At 46.4% G+C, this 14,988-nt stretch overlaps 1 protein-coding gene across 4 annotated transcripts in view; it reads right to left on the reverse strand.

Annotated features, from left to right (window-relative positions):
• The window catches only part of LOC139259675 (tubulin monoglutamylase TTLL4-like), a 110,698-nt gene that overhangs the window by 49,959 nt on the left and 45,751 nt on the right, over positions 1-14,988 (reverse strand). For all 4 annotated transcript variants that reach the window (XR_011592628.1, XR_011592629.1, XM_070875236.1 and 1 more), the window contains 5 exons: positions 13,412-13,514; positions 10,054-10,181; positions 6,039-6,149; positions 4,147-4,223; positions 1,817-2,011 (listed from right to left, as the gene is read on the reverse strand). Coding sequence is in view for 2 of the 4 variants with exons in the window: in XM_070875235.1 (XP_070731336.1) it covers positions 1,817-2,011; positions 4,147-4,223; positions 6,039-6,149; positions 10,054-10,181; positions 13,412-13,514 (614 nt within the window). In the remaining 2 variants the exon portion in view is untranslated. The remainder of the gene's footprint in view (positions 1-1,816; positions 2,012-4,146; positions 4,224-6,038; positions 6,150-10,053; positions 10,182-13,411; positions 13,515-14,988) is intronic.

Here is a 14,988-nt window from a genome sequence, read left to right on the forward strand (position 1 = left end):
GGACAAGGTAGATCCACAGAGAGGGAAAGGGAGAAGCCAAGTAATGGATAGGAAGGATTTCTAACTTATTGGACAATAATATTAATAATTGTCGCAACAATTACTGCTCATCAGCCTTCAGACTAAGCTTCCTGAGAGTTTTAAAAATTCACAAGTTATTTTAACTATCAGCTGTGGCTCAGCGTTTAGCACTCTCGCCTCGGAGTCAAAAGTTTGAAGGTTCAAGTCCCATTCCAGAAACCAGAGCATAAAATCCAGGCCGACACTAGTGCAGTACTGAGGCTGTACTGTTGGAGGTGCCGTCTTTCGGATGAAATGCTAAACTGAGATCCCATCTGCCCTCTCGGGTGGATGCAAAAGATCACGTGACATTATTTCGAGAAAGGACAGGGGCGTTATCGCCAGTGTCCTGGCTATCATCTTATCTCTCAAGCAACATCACTAAAACAGAGTATCTGATCATTTATCATATTGCTTTTTGTGGAAGCTTGCTGTGCGCAAATTGGCTGCCCCATTTCGTACATTAGTGACTACACTTCAAAAAATATTTCACTGGCTGTAAAGTGCTTTGGGACGTCCTGCGGTCATAAAAGGCGCTATATAAATGCAAGTCTTTCTTTTCATCTGTGCTAATTTTCCAATTTACAATATCTTAAACTTTGGCAATTTACCCAACTCAATGTTTTTATTAACCAAAGGTATATGGGTATATGGGGCAAAGGTGGGTATATAGAAACATAGAAAATAGGTGCAGGAGTAGGCCATTCAACAAGATCATGGCTGATCACCCACCCCAGCACCTCCCCCCCACGCCCCCCCCCACATCCCCCCAGCCGCAAGGACCACATCAAACGAACTGGCATCAGCAACTCTCCGCGGCAGGGAACCCCACAGGCCAACAACCCCGAGTGAAGAAGTCTCTCCCAATCCCAGCCTCAAACAGCCCCCCCCCCGGCTCCGGACCCACCCAATACCGGGAACACTCCCCCCGCACCCAACCCGCCCCGCCCCGTCAAAATCCTTTCCAAATGCCGAACACCCCGGATGTCGAGCCCCCAGCCCCGGCCACCCCGGAGCCACGCCCCCGCGATGCCAACCACACCACATCCACCAACCACCATCTGTGCAGTCAGCCCGTCCACCCCACTCTGAACACTCCCCGCACTGAGGCACAGAGCCCCCAGGCCTGCCCCTCCAACACACTTCCCCCCCCCCCCCCCCCCCCCAAGACCTCCGCTGCAATGTGGCCCCTCCTGTCCCCAGCCCTGGGTTTCTCCGCGCCCCCCTCCCCACCACCTCCATCCCCGTCTCCCCTCAGCCTCCCCGCACAGGCTCCCATCTTGGGGGCGGTAACCTTTTGGGGCAGGGAATTTTAGCCCCCAGCGTGGAAGTCCTGCTCCCGTCGCAGAATTGGCCTTACCACCCCTCAATGGAAGCGGAGTACAATTTCCCACACTTATGAAGTTAGGTTACAGATCAGCCATGATCTCATTGACTGGCAGAGCATGCTCAATGGGCTGAAGGGCCACACAGTAGGTGGTGGTCATTCGGACCATCGTGCCTGTGCCAGGTCTTTGAAAGAGCTATCCAATTAGTCCTATTCCTGCCTGCTCTTTCCCCATAGCCCAGAAAATGTTTCCTCTCCAAATATCCAATTCCTTTTTGAATGTTACGACTGAATCTGCTTCCACCGCCCTTTCAGGCAGTGAATTCCAGAATCGGCACAACTCGCTGCATAAAAAAAAAAATGTCTAATCTTCCCTCTGGTTCTTTGTCCAATTATTTTTTTTTTTTTAAACTCTCAGACTTAACTTACCGGCTTGATAATCCATTTCTGTCTGCTCGAGGTCTCTCCCCAGGCATTTTTTAGAAGCTTGATGTCATGAGGGAGGATGAAGGACTGCGGAAAAAAGTTGAACTCCCTTTTTCCAAATCGCACCTGCATTTTCAGTAAGTTACGCCACAAACGGTCCTTGCGCCCAATTTGAAATGACCCCGGAAAATGATTCAGCTAGGAAGGAAAATATAGAAAGTTTGATTTTTTTGCCCCCAGCAACATGACGTTTAGCTGATTTGCATGGAATCATACTAAATACAAATCACCTCCATAAAGCAATACAAGTAATTTCAGCTGAATTTCATAGGCTATTAAAAATACAAAAGTAAGAAGAATTCTCCTGACTGGTCAGTGCAAAATAAACATGTGGCATTTATATAGTGCCTTTAACGCACTTCAGAGAGGCATAAATCAGACAGAAATCGATGCTGAGCCAAAGGAGGAGATATAGGAAGGGTGACTAAAAACTTGGCCAAAGAGGTAAAGAAAAACTTGCATTTACATCGCGCCTTTCATAACCACAAGACGTCTCAAAGCACTTAACAGCCAATTAAGTACATTTTGGAGTGTAGTCACTGTTGTAATGTGGGAAACGTGGCAGCCAATTTGCGCACAGCAAGATCCCACAAACAGCAATGTGATAAAAAAAGATTATCTGGTCATTATGTTGATTGAGCGATAAATATTGGCCAGGATACCAGGGATAACTGCCCTGCTCTTCTCTGAAATAGTGCCGTGGGATCTTTTATGTCCACCTGAGAGAGCAGACGGGGCCTCAGTTTAACATCTCATCCAAAAGATGGCACCTCCAACAGTGCAGCGCTCCCTCAGCACTGCACTGGGAGTGTCAGGCTAGATTTTTGTGCTTCTGGAGTGGGACTTGAACCCACAACCTTCTGACTCAGAGGCAAGAGTGCTGACAACTGAGCCACGGCTGGCACCAGGTTTTAAGGAGGATCTTAATGGAGGACAGATGAAGAGCCGTAGTGGTGTCAGGAGATATTTCCAGAGCTCCGGGGCTAGACGGCTGAAGGTACATGCTAATGGTGGGGTGAAAGGAGTGGGGGATGCACAAGAGGCCAGAGCTGGAGAAGCGCAGAGTTTTCGGAGGGCTGTAGGGCTGAGGCAATAGGTGAACAGCACACAAAAGATGCTATATAAATGCAAGTTAATGCTAAAACTGGATCCAGCCCCTCAGTCTTTGCAAAAGACAATGCTTTGGCTCAAGAGGTTGCATTTTAGAGCAGGAATATAGCAGGCATAGACAGAAGATCATTTATCAAATTACCAGAAAAATATTCTTGCAGGGCAAAGAAAAGAAATGCTGGATCGGGCTTAAAAATCATGAAGGGACATCTATCCACTTCTGCTTTTTTTGGCAGCACAAACAACTTGTATTTATAGAAGTGTCTTTAACGTAGTAAAACGTCCGAAGGCGCTCACAGAAGTGTTATAAGACAAAAAAATAAATACATTTGACACCGAGACACATAAGGGCTTCTACTCATTGGAATTCAGAAGAACGTATAAGATTATGAGGGGGCTTGACAAGGTGGATGCAGAGAGGATGTTTCCACTGATGGGGGAGACTAGAACTAGAGGGCATAATCTTGGAATAAGGGGCCGCCCATTTAAAACTGAGATGAGGAGGAATTTCTTCTGAGGGTTGTAAATCTGTGGAATTTGCTGCCTCAGAGAGCTGTGAAAGCTGAGTCATTGAATATATTTAAGACAGAGATAGACAGTTTCTTAACCGATTAGGGAATAAGGGGTTATGGGGAGCGGGCAGGGAAGTGGACCCGAGTCCATTATCTGATCAGCCATTGGTACACTCATAATAAAGGATGAAACTGAGTACTGTGTACAATGAGAAAATGTGACCTTAGCTCCTTTAATAAGACTCCAGAGTGCAGGTACCGCGTGTGTGGCCTGCTTATATACCGTGCTCCCAAGGGATGCTGGGATCCCTTGGGACTCCAACAGGTAGGCCCTCTGGTGGTAGTGTAATACAGGTCACATTACAACCATGATCGTATTAAATGGCGCAGCAGGCTCGAGGGGCCAAATGACCTACTCCTGCTCCTAGTTCTTAGGTTCTTATGCAAGAAGAAATGACGGTAGGTGACCAAAAGCTTGGTTAAAGAGGTAGGTTTTAAGGAGCGTCTTAAAGGAGCAAAGAGAGGTACAGATTAGGAAAGATATCCTCAACAAACAGATTGTCAACAGGGTGATGCTTACATTAAATATTTTGACAAATAAGGAAAAACACTTGCACAGAAGGCTCGGATTTTGAAATTCCAACTACTTACCTTCTGATATTCCCGGAGGGTCTTGAATAGTGGTGACTTCATGTGATGTCCCCAACAACCCAGCCAATCGTAACATCCTGAAATGTACAACACACCAATTTTCCACTTGGAGACGGTGATTTCTCCCCTCCCCTTCCGATGCCTCCCCTCATCTCGTGCGGACACAGGCCGCTGTCTGGTATCTCATCCTGGTGGACATTTGTCAGGTTTGAAACTACAAAGCGAGTGCCGGCAACCTATTCGCCCGTGGTGGAGCATCACAGGCAAGCCCGGTGTAGCTTGCACTCAACACCAATGATGCCTTTAAGCTGCGCAGCCGCAGAGGGCTCTGCTGCTTCCCCGCAGCCGGCTCAACGGCCATTATATGGGGGGGAAAAAAAAGCGCATGCACAGTATTTTGAATGGTCCGCACAGCCCTTAATGCAGCCTCACACCCGAAATAAAATTGAAGAGTTGTCCATGAGGGTCCTGACGGTCCAGGTCCCAAACTTCATATTGAAGGGTGGAAGATGCCTGTGCGTGAGTTCTTTTAACGTGGGTTGGCCGTTGCACACCGGCTACCACATGGGTTTAGCTGAGCAAGGTCTTGGACTAGTGGCAAGGGGGTCCAAGATGACTGGAGCCCAGGCACTGCTGTACGAGCCTAATTGCATATGGCGAGATGCGGGCCTTAAGCTCGGTGCTGAGTAGCGCCCTTCGGTGAGATGGTAGATGATTCGAGGCTTGGCTGGGGGCAGGCATTGGAAAGGTCAGAGGTCCATTTTGTGTGGTGGAGGTCAGGGTATACAGAGTGGAAGGACGAGAGGTCAGAGTGGTCACAGCCATTATGCTCACTGCGTGCTGGAGGAGAAGAGGATCGGCACTGCACGACAGCCATACATTTCCACTCAAAAGACTTGCATTTATATAGTGCCTTTCATGACCACCGGACATCTCAAAGCGCTTTACAGCCAATTAAGTACTTTTGGAGTGTAGTCACTGTTGTAATGTAGGAAACGCGGCAGCCAGCGTGCGCACAGCAAGCTCCCACAAACAGCAATGTGATAATGACCAGATAATCTATTTTTGTTATGTTGATTGAGGGATTAAATATTGGCCCCTGCTCCTCTTCAAAATAGTGCCATGAGATCTTTTATGTCCAGCTGAGGGGGCAAACAGGGCCTCGGTTTAACGCCCCACCCCTCAGCACTGCACTAGAGCGTGAGCCTAGATTTTTTTTGTGCTCAAGTCCCTGGAGTGGGACTTGAACCCACAACCTTCTCTGACTCAGAGGCGAGTGTGCTACCTACTGAGCTACGGCTGACAGGGTGAAGGGACTACGCTCGCATCAGGGGGGCGTACAATGGCCAAGTTATCATCTCCCTAGTTCAGAGCACTGAGGCCAACTGTTCTCTCAGTTATGATCAGCTAACTCGGACATTCCTAGTCTGTATGGTGCAACACAACAGGCAGCGCACTTAGCACTAAGCCTTCAGAAGAGCAAGATCAGCTATTGCTGAATTGTACATTCAGGCTCTCTAATTCAGTGCAGCATTTCTGGGGTCATTGGTTTACGGTGACTGAGTACGTCAAATTCTATTCTTACTAGATGGGATTCTGGTGTTTTCAGAATTACATCCCACTATTGTGTGACTTTCTTGACATGAAAATGAAAAACAGTAGTTTTCCCCTAAATTGGCCACTGGTTTATGGCAAATTCCATGTTTATGACTAGATTCGGTACATTTAGCAGGAGTATGGGGATTTTAAACTGGTATTTTGAGGATCAGTGTCCAAGCTTTCCACAAAATCAACAAACGCATGGCCTTGATCATGTGTGATTATCGAAGTAAAATAAGCATAATCAAAAAGTTTAAATTCACTTCAGTGCAAACACGCGTGGAATGACTTACTTTTAGTGATTTTGAAATGGGATCTGGAAATGGCATTTTTCACAACTATCGGTGTCACAGTGGACATCTTCCATTTCATCTGCTTCCTTTGGTCCCATGGCAACAGTTCAACTGTGGGATAACAAATGTCATTCGGTGAAAGATAGAAAGACTTGTATTTATATAGCGCCTTTCACGACCACTGGACGTCACAAAGCGCTTTACAGCCAATGAAGTACTTTTGGAGTGTAGTCACTGTTGTAATATAATGTGGGAAACGGTAAACGAACAGTAAAAACAGAATCTAGTGTGATCCTGTTCTAAAAGGTGCAATGCTAGAACAGTGGATCACTTTACAGGCCAGGAACTTGAGCAAGAAAATCTCAGCTGTTTATGGCACTGAGCAGCTGAACCACACAGATCAGCAGAGATCAGAGGTTTGATCCCTAGTTTGTGCTGAGTTAGCTGGGGTAGTGTTGAATACCCATGGCCTCAGTGGCACTTGGTTACAAAGGGTTCCCACTCCTGATTGCTATCCAGCAGTCTTTACTAGAAGTACGTGCACACAGACATTCTTCATCTTAGGCAGTCTCTCACAGTCAAGGATGACTTGCTTCCACACTAAAATAGAGTTTTCAGGTGACTGATGAGTCCAATGTGGGACCTACAGTTTCTGTCACAGATGGTGTTTAAAGGAACGGGTGGGTGGGGTGCTTGGGTTGCCGTGCGCTCCTTCCGCTTGGTTTCAGCTTGCTTCAAGGTGTTCGGCGCCTTCCCGGATGCTTCTCCTCCATTTTGAGCGGTCTTAGGCCAGGGATTCCCAGGTGTCGGTGGGGATGTTGCACTTTTTCAAATTGGCTTTGAGGGTGTCCTTGAAGCGTTTCCTCTGCCTGCCTCGGGTTCGCTTGCCGTGTCGAAACTCCTAGTAGAGCGCTTGTTTTGGGAGTCTCGTATCGGGCATGGGGACGATGTGGTCTGCCCAACAGAGCTGATCGAGTGTGCTCAATGCTTCGATGTTGGCCTGAGTGAGAACACGGACGTTGGTGCGCCTATCCTGCCAATGGATTTGCAGGATCTTGCGGAGGCAGCGTTGGTGGTACTCCTCCAGTGCTTTGAGGCGTCTGCTGTACATAGTCCATGTCTTTGAGTAATATAGGAGAGCGAGTATCACTACTACTCTGTAGACCATGAGCTTGGTGCCAGGTTTGAGGTCCTGGTCTACAAACACTCTTTTCCTCAGGCGACCGAAGACTGCACTGGCACACTGAATGCAGTGTTGGACTTTGTCATCGACATCTGCCCTGGTTGACAGTAGGCTCCTGAGGTATGGAAAATGGTCAACATTGGCCAAGGCCTCGTTGAAGATTTTGATAATCAAGGGGCAGTGCTGTGTGACGGGGGCAGGTTGGTAGAGGACCTTTGTCTTACAAATGATTAGTGCAAGGCCCGTGCTCTTGTACACTTCGCTGAAGGACGATGGCTTGGAGTTCGGCCTCCGAGGGTGCACAGACATTATAAAGGAATGGAGTCACCATTCAGCCCTTTGAGCCGGTTGCCCCCAGTCAATTAGATCAAGCCTGATCTGTTCCTCAACTCCATTTACCAGCCTTGGTTCCATTTCCTTGAAGCCCTCACTGAACAAAATGAGTCTTGTAAATTTCAACTGACCCAGCATTCACAGCTTTTTGTTCAGGAGTGTCCAGATATCCACTATTATTGAGTGAGGACAGGAGAGAGCTTGGCCACAAGAACATAAGAAATAGGAGGAGTAGGCCATTTGGCCCCTCGATTCTGCTCCGCCATTCAATAAGATCATGGTTGATCATCGTCCTCAATACTTTCGCGCCCGATCTCCATAGCCCTTGATTCCTCCGAGACCCCCAAAAATCTATCGATCTCAGCCTTGAATCTATTCAGAGACTCGGCATCCGCAGCCCTCTGGGGCAGAGAATTTCAAAGATTCACAACTCTGAGTGAAAAAATTCCTCCTCATCTCAGTCTTACCCCTTATCCTGAGACTGCGCCCCCTAGTTCTAGACACTCCAGCCAGAGGAAACACCCTCTCAGCATCTACCCTGTCAATCCCCCTTCAGAATCTATGCCTCCTCTTGCAGTCAAATAGCCTGCTGAGAAACAGAGACCGGACCAACACCTGAACAACGGTCACCTGGGTGAGTTACTGCACGGTGTTGAGTACACCTGGGACAGTCTCCCGTCAGGAGAGGAAATGGAAGGGGAGAGTATTGGCAGAAATGACATCGAAAAGAAATGGCCTTTGTGACCAAAATCGGTTTTTATCTCATGTCCCAGCCCCCATTCACACCCAGTGACCGCCACAAACTGAATACAAAAGCAAAATACTGCGGATGCTGGAATCTGAAATAAAAACAGAAAATGCGAGAAATCTCAGCGGGTCAGGCAGCATCTGTGGAGAGAGAAAAACAGAGTTAACGTTTTGGGTCGATGACCCTTTGTCAGAATTGGTGAATGTTCAAAATGAACAGATTCTGAAGGAGCACTGAAAGGGGGAGGGGAGGAAAGAACAAAAGGGAAGGTCTGTGATAGGTAGAAGACAGGAGAGATTTGAGACACAAAAGGGATGATGGGCTGATTTGAGATGGTAATGGCAGAAGTAGAAAAAGATGAGTCTAGATAGGGTGTGAAGGTGGAATAATTACCAGCTGCCATGGGAAACAGAAAAAATTCTATGATCGGCAGGGTGGGCAGGGTGGAAACGAGTGCAAAATATGGGCAGAGGTTTTGGTCTGAAATTGTTGAACTCGATGTTGAGTCCAGAAGACTGTAAAGTGCCTAAAAGAAAGGTAAGGTGCTATCACACAGTTCCTGGTCTTGCATATTTACCATGTGCATACACAGTTCTCCATCACTGCTTAGTACAGAATCCCCTAATCACCAATATTTCAAAAGAAACAAATTCTCCCGTTTTGCAGAACCCACTAAGAACCAGTGCAGTTCTGTGATGACATAATTGATTCATTACAATTCCTAGCACACATTTCGCAGTGTGGGCTAGGGAGCGCCTCCACTGCACGGGATGCAGCGGTTTAAGGCAGTGGCCCACTACTTCCACCATCACCTCAAGAGCAACTAAGGATGGGCAATAAATGTCGGCCTTGCGAGTGACGCCCACGTCCCGAATAAAAACACTTAAAAAAAAAAAAACACTTTTACTGAGGCAATTGGAGGACGAGGCTGTTGTCCAAGAGAGCCGTGACTTGACAAAAACATACAAACAATGACAGACAGGTAAAAGACCATCTGGTCCATCATGTCTGTCCCACGCAACTGCAATTCCTTGTGTATCACAACGTATACACTCTCCACCCCACCCGAAACCATGTGATCTCCTGGGAAAGGCAAAAATACAGATTAAAAACCCAGGCCAATTTGGGGAGAAAAAATAAAATCTGGGAAATTCCTCTGAGGCCCATCTAGACGTGAAAATAGTCCAGGCGATCACTCCGGCCATTAAATTCCCTGCAGTACCTACCTTCTGCAAGAGTTAATCTTCGCCACAGCCAGAAATAAATCCAGCTTTTGCTTGAAGGAATTCAGTGAGTCTGCATCCACCACATGAGGGGGCAGCTTGTTCCAGGAGTCCACTATTCTCTGGGAAAAGAACCACCTCCTGACATCTGACCAAGATCTAGCCTTGTACAACTTAAATTTGTGCCCTCTGGTCCTGCCTAACCTAGTTAATTTAATTCACACCCAGGGAGAGATCATTTCTGCGTCCCAAGTGTGCCTCTAGCTCTCAGCTAAAAAAAAATGGATGGGAAAGCCACACAGAAAGAAGGTAGCAGAGAATTACTGGGGGGGTGGGGGGGGGGGGGTGGAAACACAAGCTAGAGAAGAGTACGAGAACCAAAGACAGAAAATTAGTCACAAGCAGAGACACAGCAACCGGAAGAAAGATGCAAATTTTATTTTTGTCTGCAAACAATGCCACAGCAAAATCAGTTTATATTATCTTTTCTAAAATGGATAAAAAGGATATTTAGGCTTTCTTCCTTACTTTTCTCATTCGAGGTCCCAAAGTAAATCGTCAGAGGCATCTCGTGAAACAGACTTTTTATTAACGCTGGCTTAACAACTTGAAGTTTACATTCAAATACTTGTGAGTAGCAAGCTTCAAAAGCCAACCTAAAGAAAATGGAGAAGGGAGAACAATTGGGGGTATATCTGGGTGCTATGACAAACTTATTGCACTAAAAATACCACAATAAATAATGCTGGTTTAGAGAATAAAAATAAGACGCAAAGATTTTTCCAAATATCACTATGGGTAACACACCACTTATTTGAGATGGGGGGTAGCTGGAAGCTACCTCACACAGCTGTGGTGGCTGGAGGATGCTGATCACAACTTTCCTCTTCAGCATTCCATATTTAGCCAGATGGAAATGAATTTTAAAAACATCTTTAAAACGCTACCTCATTGCAGTTAAGTATTGAGATTTTCATATTGTCAGCACCTATTGGACTGAACAACGAGTAAAAGACTTGCATTTATATAGCGCCTCTCACGACCACCGAACGTCTCAAAGCACTTTACAGCCAATTGTTGTACTTTTGGAGTGTAGTCACTGTTGTAATGTGAGAAAAGGCGGCAGCCAATTTGCGCACAGCAAGCTCTCACAAACGGCAATGTGATAATGACCAGATAATCTGTTATTTTTGTTGTGTTGATTGAGGGATAAATATGGGCCCAGGACACCAGGGATAACTCCCTTGCTCTTCTTCAAAATAGTGCCATGGGATCTTTTAGGACCCATGAGAGAGCAGACGGTTTAACATCTCATCCGAAAGACAGCACCTTCTGACAGTGCAGCCTGGATTTGTGCGCTCAAGTACCTGGTGTGCGACTTGAACCCACAACCTTCTGACTCAGAGGTAAATGTGCTGCCCTGACTCAGAGGCGCACAGCTCAGTGGGTAGCACCCACTGAGTAGGAGAACATTCACTGCTAAAAACAGGGGTTGAGGAAATGAAGGTGCCTGATACGGAACAAAGGGTTTTGGGGGGTGGGGGTGACCAAGCTAAATTCCCGAGAGAAGACGAGGAAAATGTGACCCAACCCCCTCAGTAAGGTTTTCAGTCAAATTCTTATTAGTCAGCAAATTGTGTTAGGAAAATTGATGGGATTGAAGGCTGATAAATCCCCAGGGCCTGATAGTCTGCATCCCAGAGTACTTAAGGAAGTGGCCCTAGAAATAGTGGATGCATTGGTGGTCATTTTCCATCATTCTATAGACTGTGGATCAGTTCCTATAGACTGGGAGGGTAGCTAATGTAACCCCACTTTAAAAAAAAAAGGAGAGAGAAAACAGGGAATTATAGACCGGTCAGCCTGACATCAGTGGTGGAAAGTGTTGGAATCAATTATTAAAGATGTAATAGCAGCGCATTTTGAAAGTGACAGGATCAGTCCAAGTCAGCATGGATTGATGAAATGGAAATCATGCTTGGCAAATCTTCTAGAATTTTTTGAGGATGTAACTCGTAGAGTGGACGAGGGAGAACCAGTGGATGTGGTGTATTTAGACTTATAAAAGGCTTTTGACAAGGTCCCACACAAGAGATTAGTGTGCAAAATTAAAGCACATGATATTGGGGCAATGTATTGACATGGATAGAGAACTGGTTGGCAGACAGGAAACAAAGAGTAGAAATAAATGGGTCCTTTTCAGAATGGCAGGCAATGACTAGTGGGGTACCGCGAGGTTCAGTGCTAGGACCCAAGCTATTTACAATTTAGACAAAGGAATTGAATGTAATATCTCCAAGTTTGCAGATGACACTAAGCTGGGTGGCAGTGTGAGCTGTGAGGAGGATGCCAAGAGGCTGCAGGGTGACTTGGACAGGTTAGGTGCGTGGGCAAATACATGGCAGATGCAGTATAATGTAGATAAATGTGTGAGGTTAACCACTTTGGTGGTAAAAACAGGAAAGCAGATTATCTGAATGGTGACAGATTAGGAAAAGGGGAGGTGCAACGAGGCCTAAGGTGTCATGGTACATCAGTCATTGAAAGTTGGCATACAGGTACAGCAGACGGTGAAGAAGGCAAATGGCATGCTGGCCTTCATAGCGAGGCGATTTGAGTATAGGAGCAGGGAGGTCTTACTGCAGTTGTACAGGGTCTTGGTGAGGCCACACCTTGAATATTGTGTACAGTTTTGGTCTCCTAATCTGAGGAAGGATATTCTTGCTATTGAGTGAGTGCAGCGAAGGTTCACCAGACTGATGCCCAGAATGACAGGACTGACATAAGAAAGAAAGATTGGATCAACTAGACTTATATTCAATGGAATTTAGAAGAATGAGAGGGGATCTCATAGAAACATATAAAATTCTGACGGGATTGGACAGGTTAGATGCAGGAAGAATGTTCCCGATGTTAGGGGAGTCCAGAACCAGGGGTCACAGTCTAAGAATAAGGGGTAAGCCATTTAGGACCGAGATGAGGAGAAACGTCTTCACTTAAGAGTTGTGAGCATGTGCAATTCTTTACCACAGAAAGTTGTTGATGCCAGTTCGTTAGATATATTCAAAAGGGAGTTAGGTGTGGCCCTTACGGCTAAAGGGATCAAGGGGTATGGAGAGAAAGCAGGAATGGGGTACTGAAGTGCATGATCAACCATGATCATATTGAATGGTGGTGCAGGCTCGAAGGGCCGAATGGCCTACCCCTGCACCTATTTTCTATGTTTCATAGAAACATAGAAAATAGATGCAGGGGTAGGCCATTCGGCCCTTCGAGCCTGCACCACCATTCAATGAGTTCATGGCTGAACATGCAACCTCAGTACCCTATTCCTGCTTTCTCGCCATACCCCTTGATCCCCCTAGTAGTAAGGACTTCATCTAACTCCTTTTTGAATATATTTAATGAATTGGCCTCAACAACTTTCTGTGGCAGAGAATTCCACAGGTTCACCACTCTCTGGGTGAAGAAGTTTCTCCTCATCTCAGTCCTAAATGGCTTACCCCTTATCCTTAGACTGTGACCCCTGGTTCTGGACTTCCCCAACATTGGGAACATTCTTCCTGCATCTAACCTGTCTAAACCCGTCAGAATTTTAAACGTTTCTATGAGATCCCCTCTCATTCTTCTGAACTCCAGTGAATACAAGCCCAGTTGATCCAGTCTTTCTTGATATGTCAGTCCCGCCATCCCGGGAATCAGTCTGGTGAACCTTCGCTGCACTCCCTCAATAGCAAGAATGTCCTTCCTCAAGTTAGGAGGCCAAAACTGTACACAATACTCCAGGTGTGGCCTCACCAAGGGCCTGTACAACTGTAGCAATACCTCCCTGCCCCTGTACTCAAATCGCCTCGCTATGAGAGCAATGCTTTTTTGGCAAACTTACTTGGAATCCCTAGACATGGGTAGATCATTAAAGACCAACGTGGATGAACCATCCGTTGATACCGTAGAACACGAATCTGTGATGGTGGAACACTCAGACTCCTCTGAAAACAATCAACCAACACAAATGAGCATTAATATAGCGTCTTAAATATAGTAAAACTAACATTAATAGTTATGAGCACAGCACTCGCATAAAGGATAAGAGCACGGAGGTTATGCTTGAACTGTATAAAACACTAGTTAGGCAACAGCTAGAGTACTGCGTGCAGTTTTGGTCACCACATTATAGGAAGGATGAGATTGCTTTACAGAGGAGATTTGCGAGGAAGTTGCCAGGACTGGAGAATTTTAGCTATGAGGAAAGATTGGATAGAAACATAGGAGGCCGCCATTTTGACTCATCGTGTCCATGCCGGCCGATAAAGAGCCACACGGCCCTTGGTCAGCAGCCCTGAAGGTTACATATAAACCTATGAACAATGGTGTACAGGTAAAGAGCATCCGGCCCAACCAGTCCACCCTAGACAGCTTCGATACCCCATGTATCGCAACATTTTACACTCCACACCACCGGGGCCATGCAATCTCCTGGGAGGTGCAAAAAAAAAAAAATGTAAAAACCCAGGCCTATTAGGGGAAAAAAAATCCAGGTGATTGAAACTAGTCCAGGAGATCACTCTGACTGTATTATATTCCATGATGTTCTTCCATCGTGTCTGTGCCAGCCAACAAGAGGTTATCCAGTTTAATCCCACTTACCAGCTCTAGGTCCGTAACCCTGCAGGTTACAGCACTTCAAGTGCCCATCCAAGCATCTTTTAAATGTGGTGAGGGTTTCTGCCTCCACCACCCTTCCAGGCAGTGAGTTCCAGACCCCCAAAAACACACTGCATGAAGAAGCTTCCCCTCAAATCCTCTTTAAAACTTCCACCAACCACCTTAAACTTTTGCCCCCTCATAATTGACCCCTCCACCAAGGAATTAGGCCCTTGCTATCCACTATATCCAGGTCCCTCAGAATTTTATACACCTCAATGAGGTCCCCCCTCAGCCTCCTCTGTTCCAATGAGAACAAACCCAGCCAATCCAATCTGTCCTCATAGCTAAGCTTATCCATACCGGGCAGCATCCCCTGAATCTCTTCTGCACCCTCTCCAGTGCAATCACTTCCCTCCTATAATATGGCGACCAGCACTGAAGGCAGTACTCCAGCTGTGGCCAGTGTATTGTACAATTTAAGCATAACCTCCCTGCTCTTGTATTCCATGCCTCGGCTAATAAAGGCAAGCATTCCGTATGCCTTCTTAACCACCTTATCCACCTGGCCTGCTACTTTTAGGGATCTGTGAACAAGCACTCCAAGGTCCCTTTGTTCATCTACACTGTTAAGTGGCCTACCATTTAATGTGTATACCCTTTCCTTATTAGCCCTCCCCAAGTGCATTACTTCACACATCTCCGAATTAAATTCCATTTGCCACTGTTCTGCCCACCTGACAAATAGATTGCTATCCTCCTGCAGTCCATGACTTCCCCCTTCATTATCAACCACAAAGCCAATTTTAGTGTCGTCTG

The sequence above is a fragment of the Pristiophorus japonicus genome, chromosome 3 (genome assembly GCF_044704955.1).
Source record: "Pristiophorus japonicus isolate sPriJap1 chromosome 3, sPriJap1.hap1, whole genome shotgun sequence".
NCBI classification, from domain to species: domain Eukaryota; kingdom Metazoa; phylum Chordata; class Chondrichthyes; family Pristiophoridae; genus Pristiophorus; species Pristiophorus japonicus.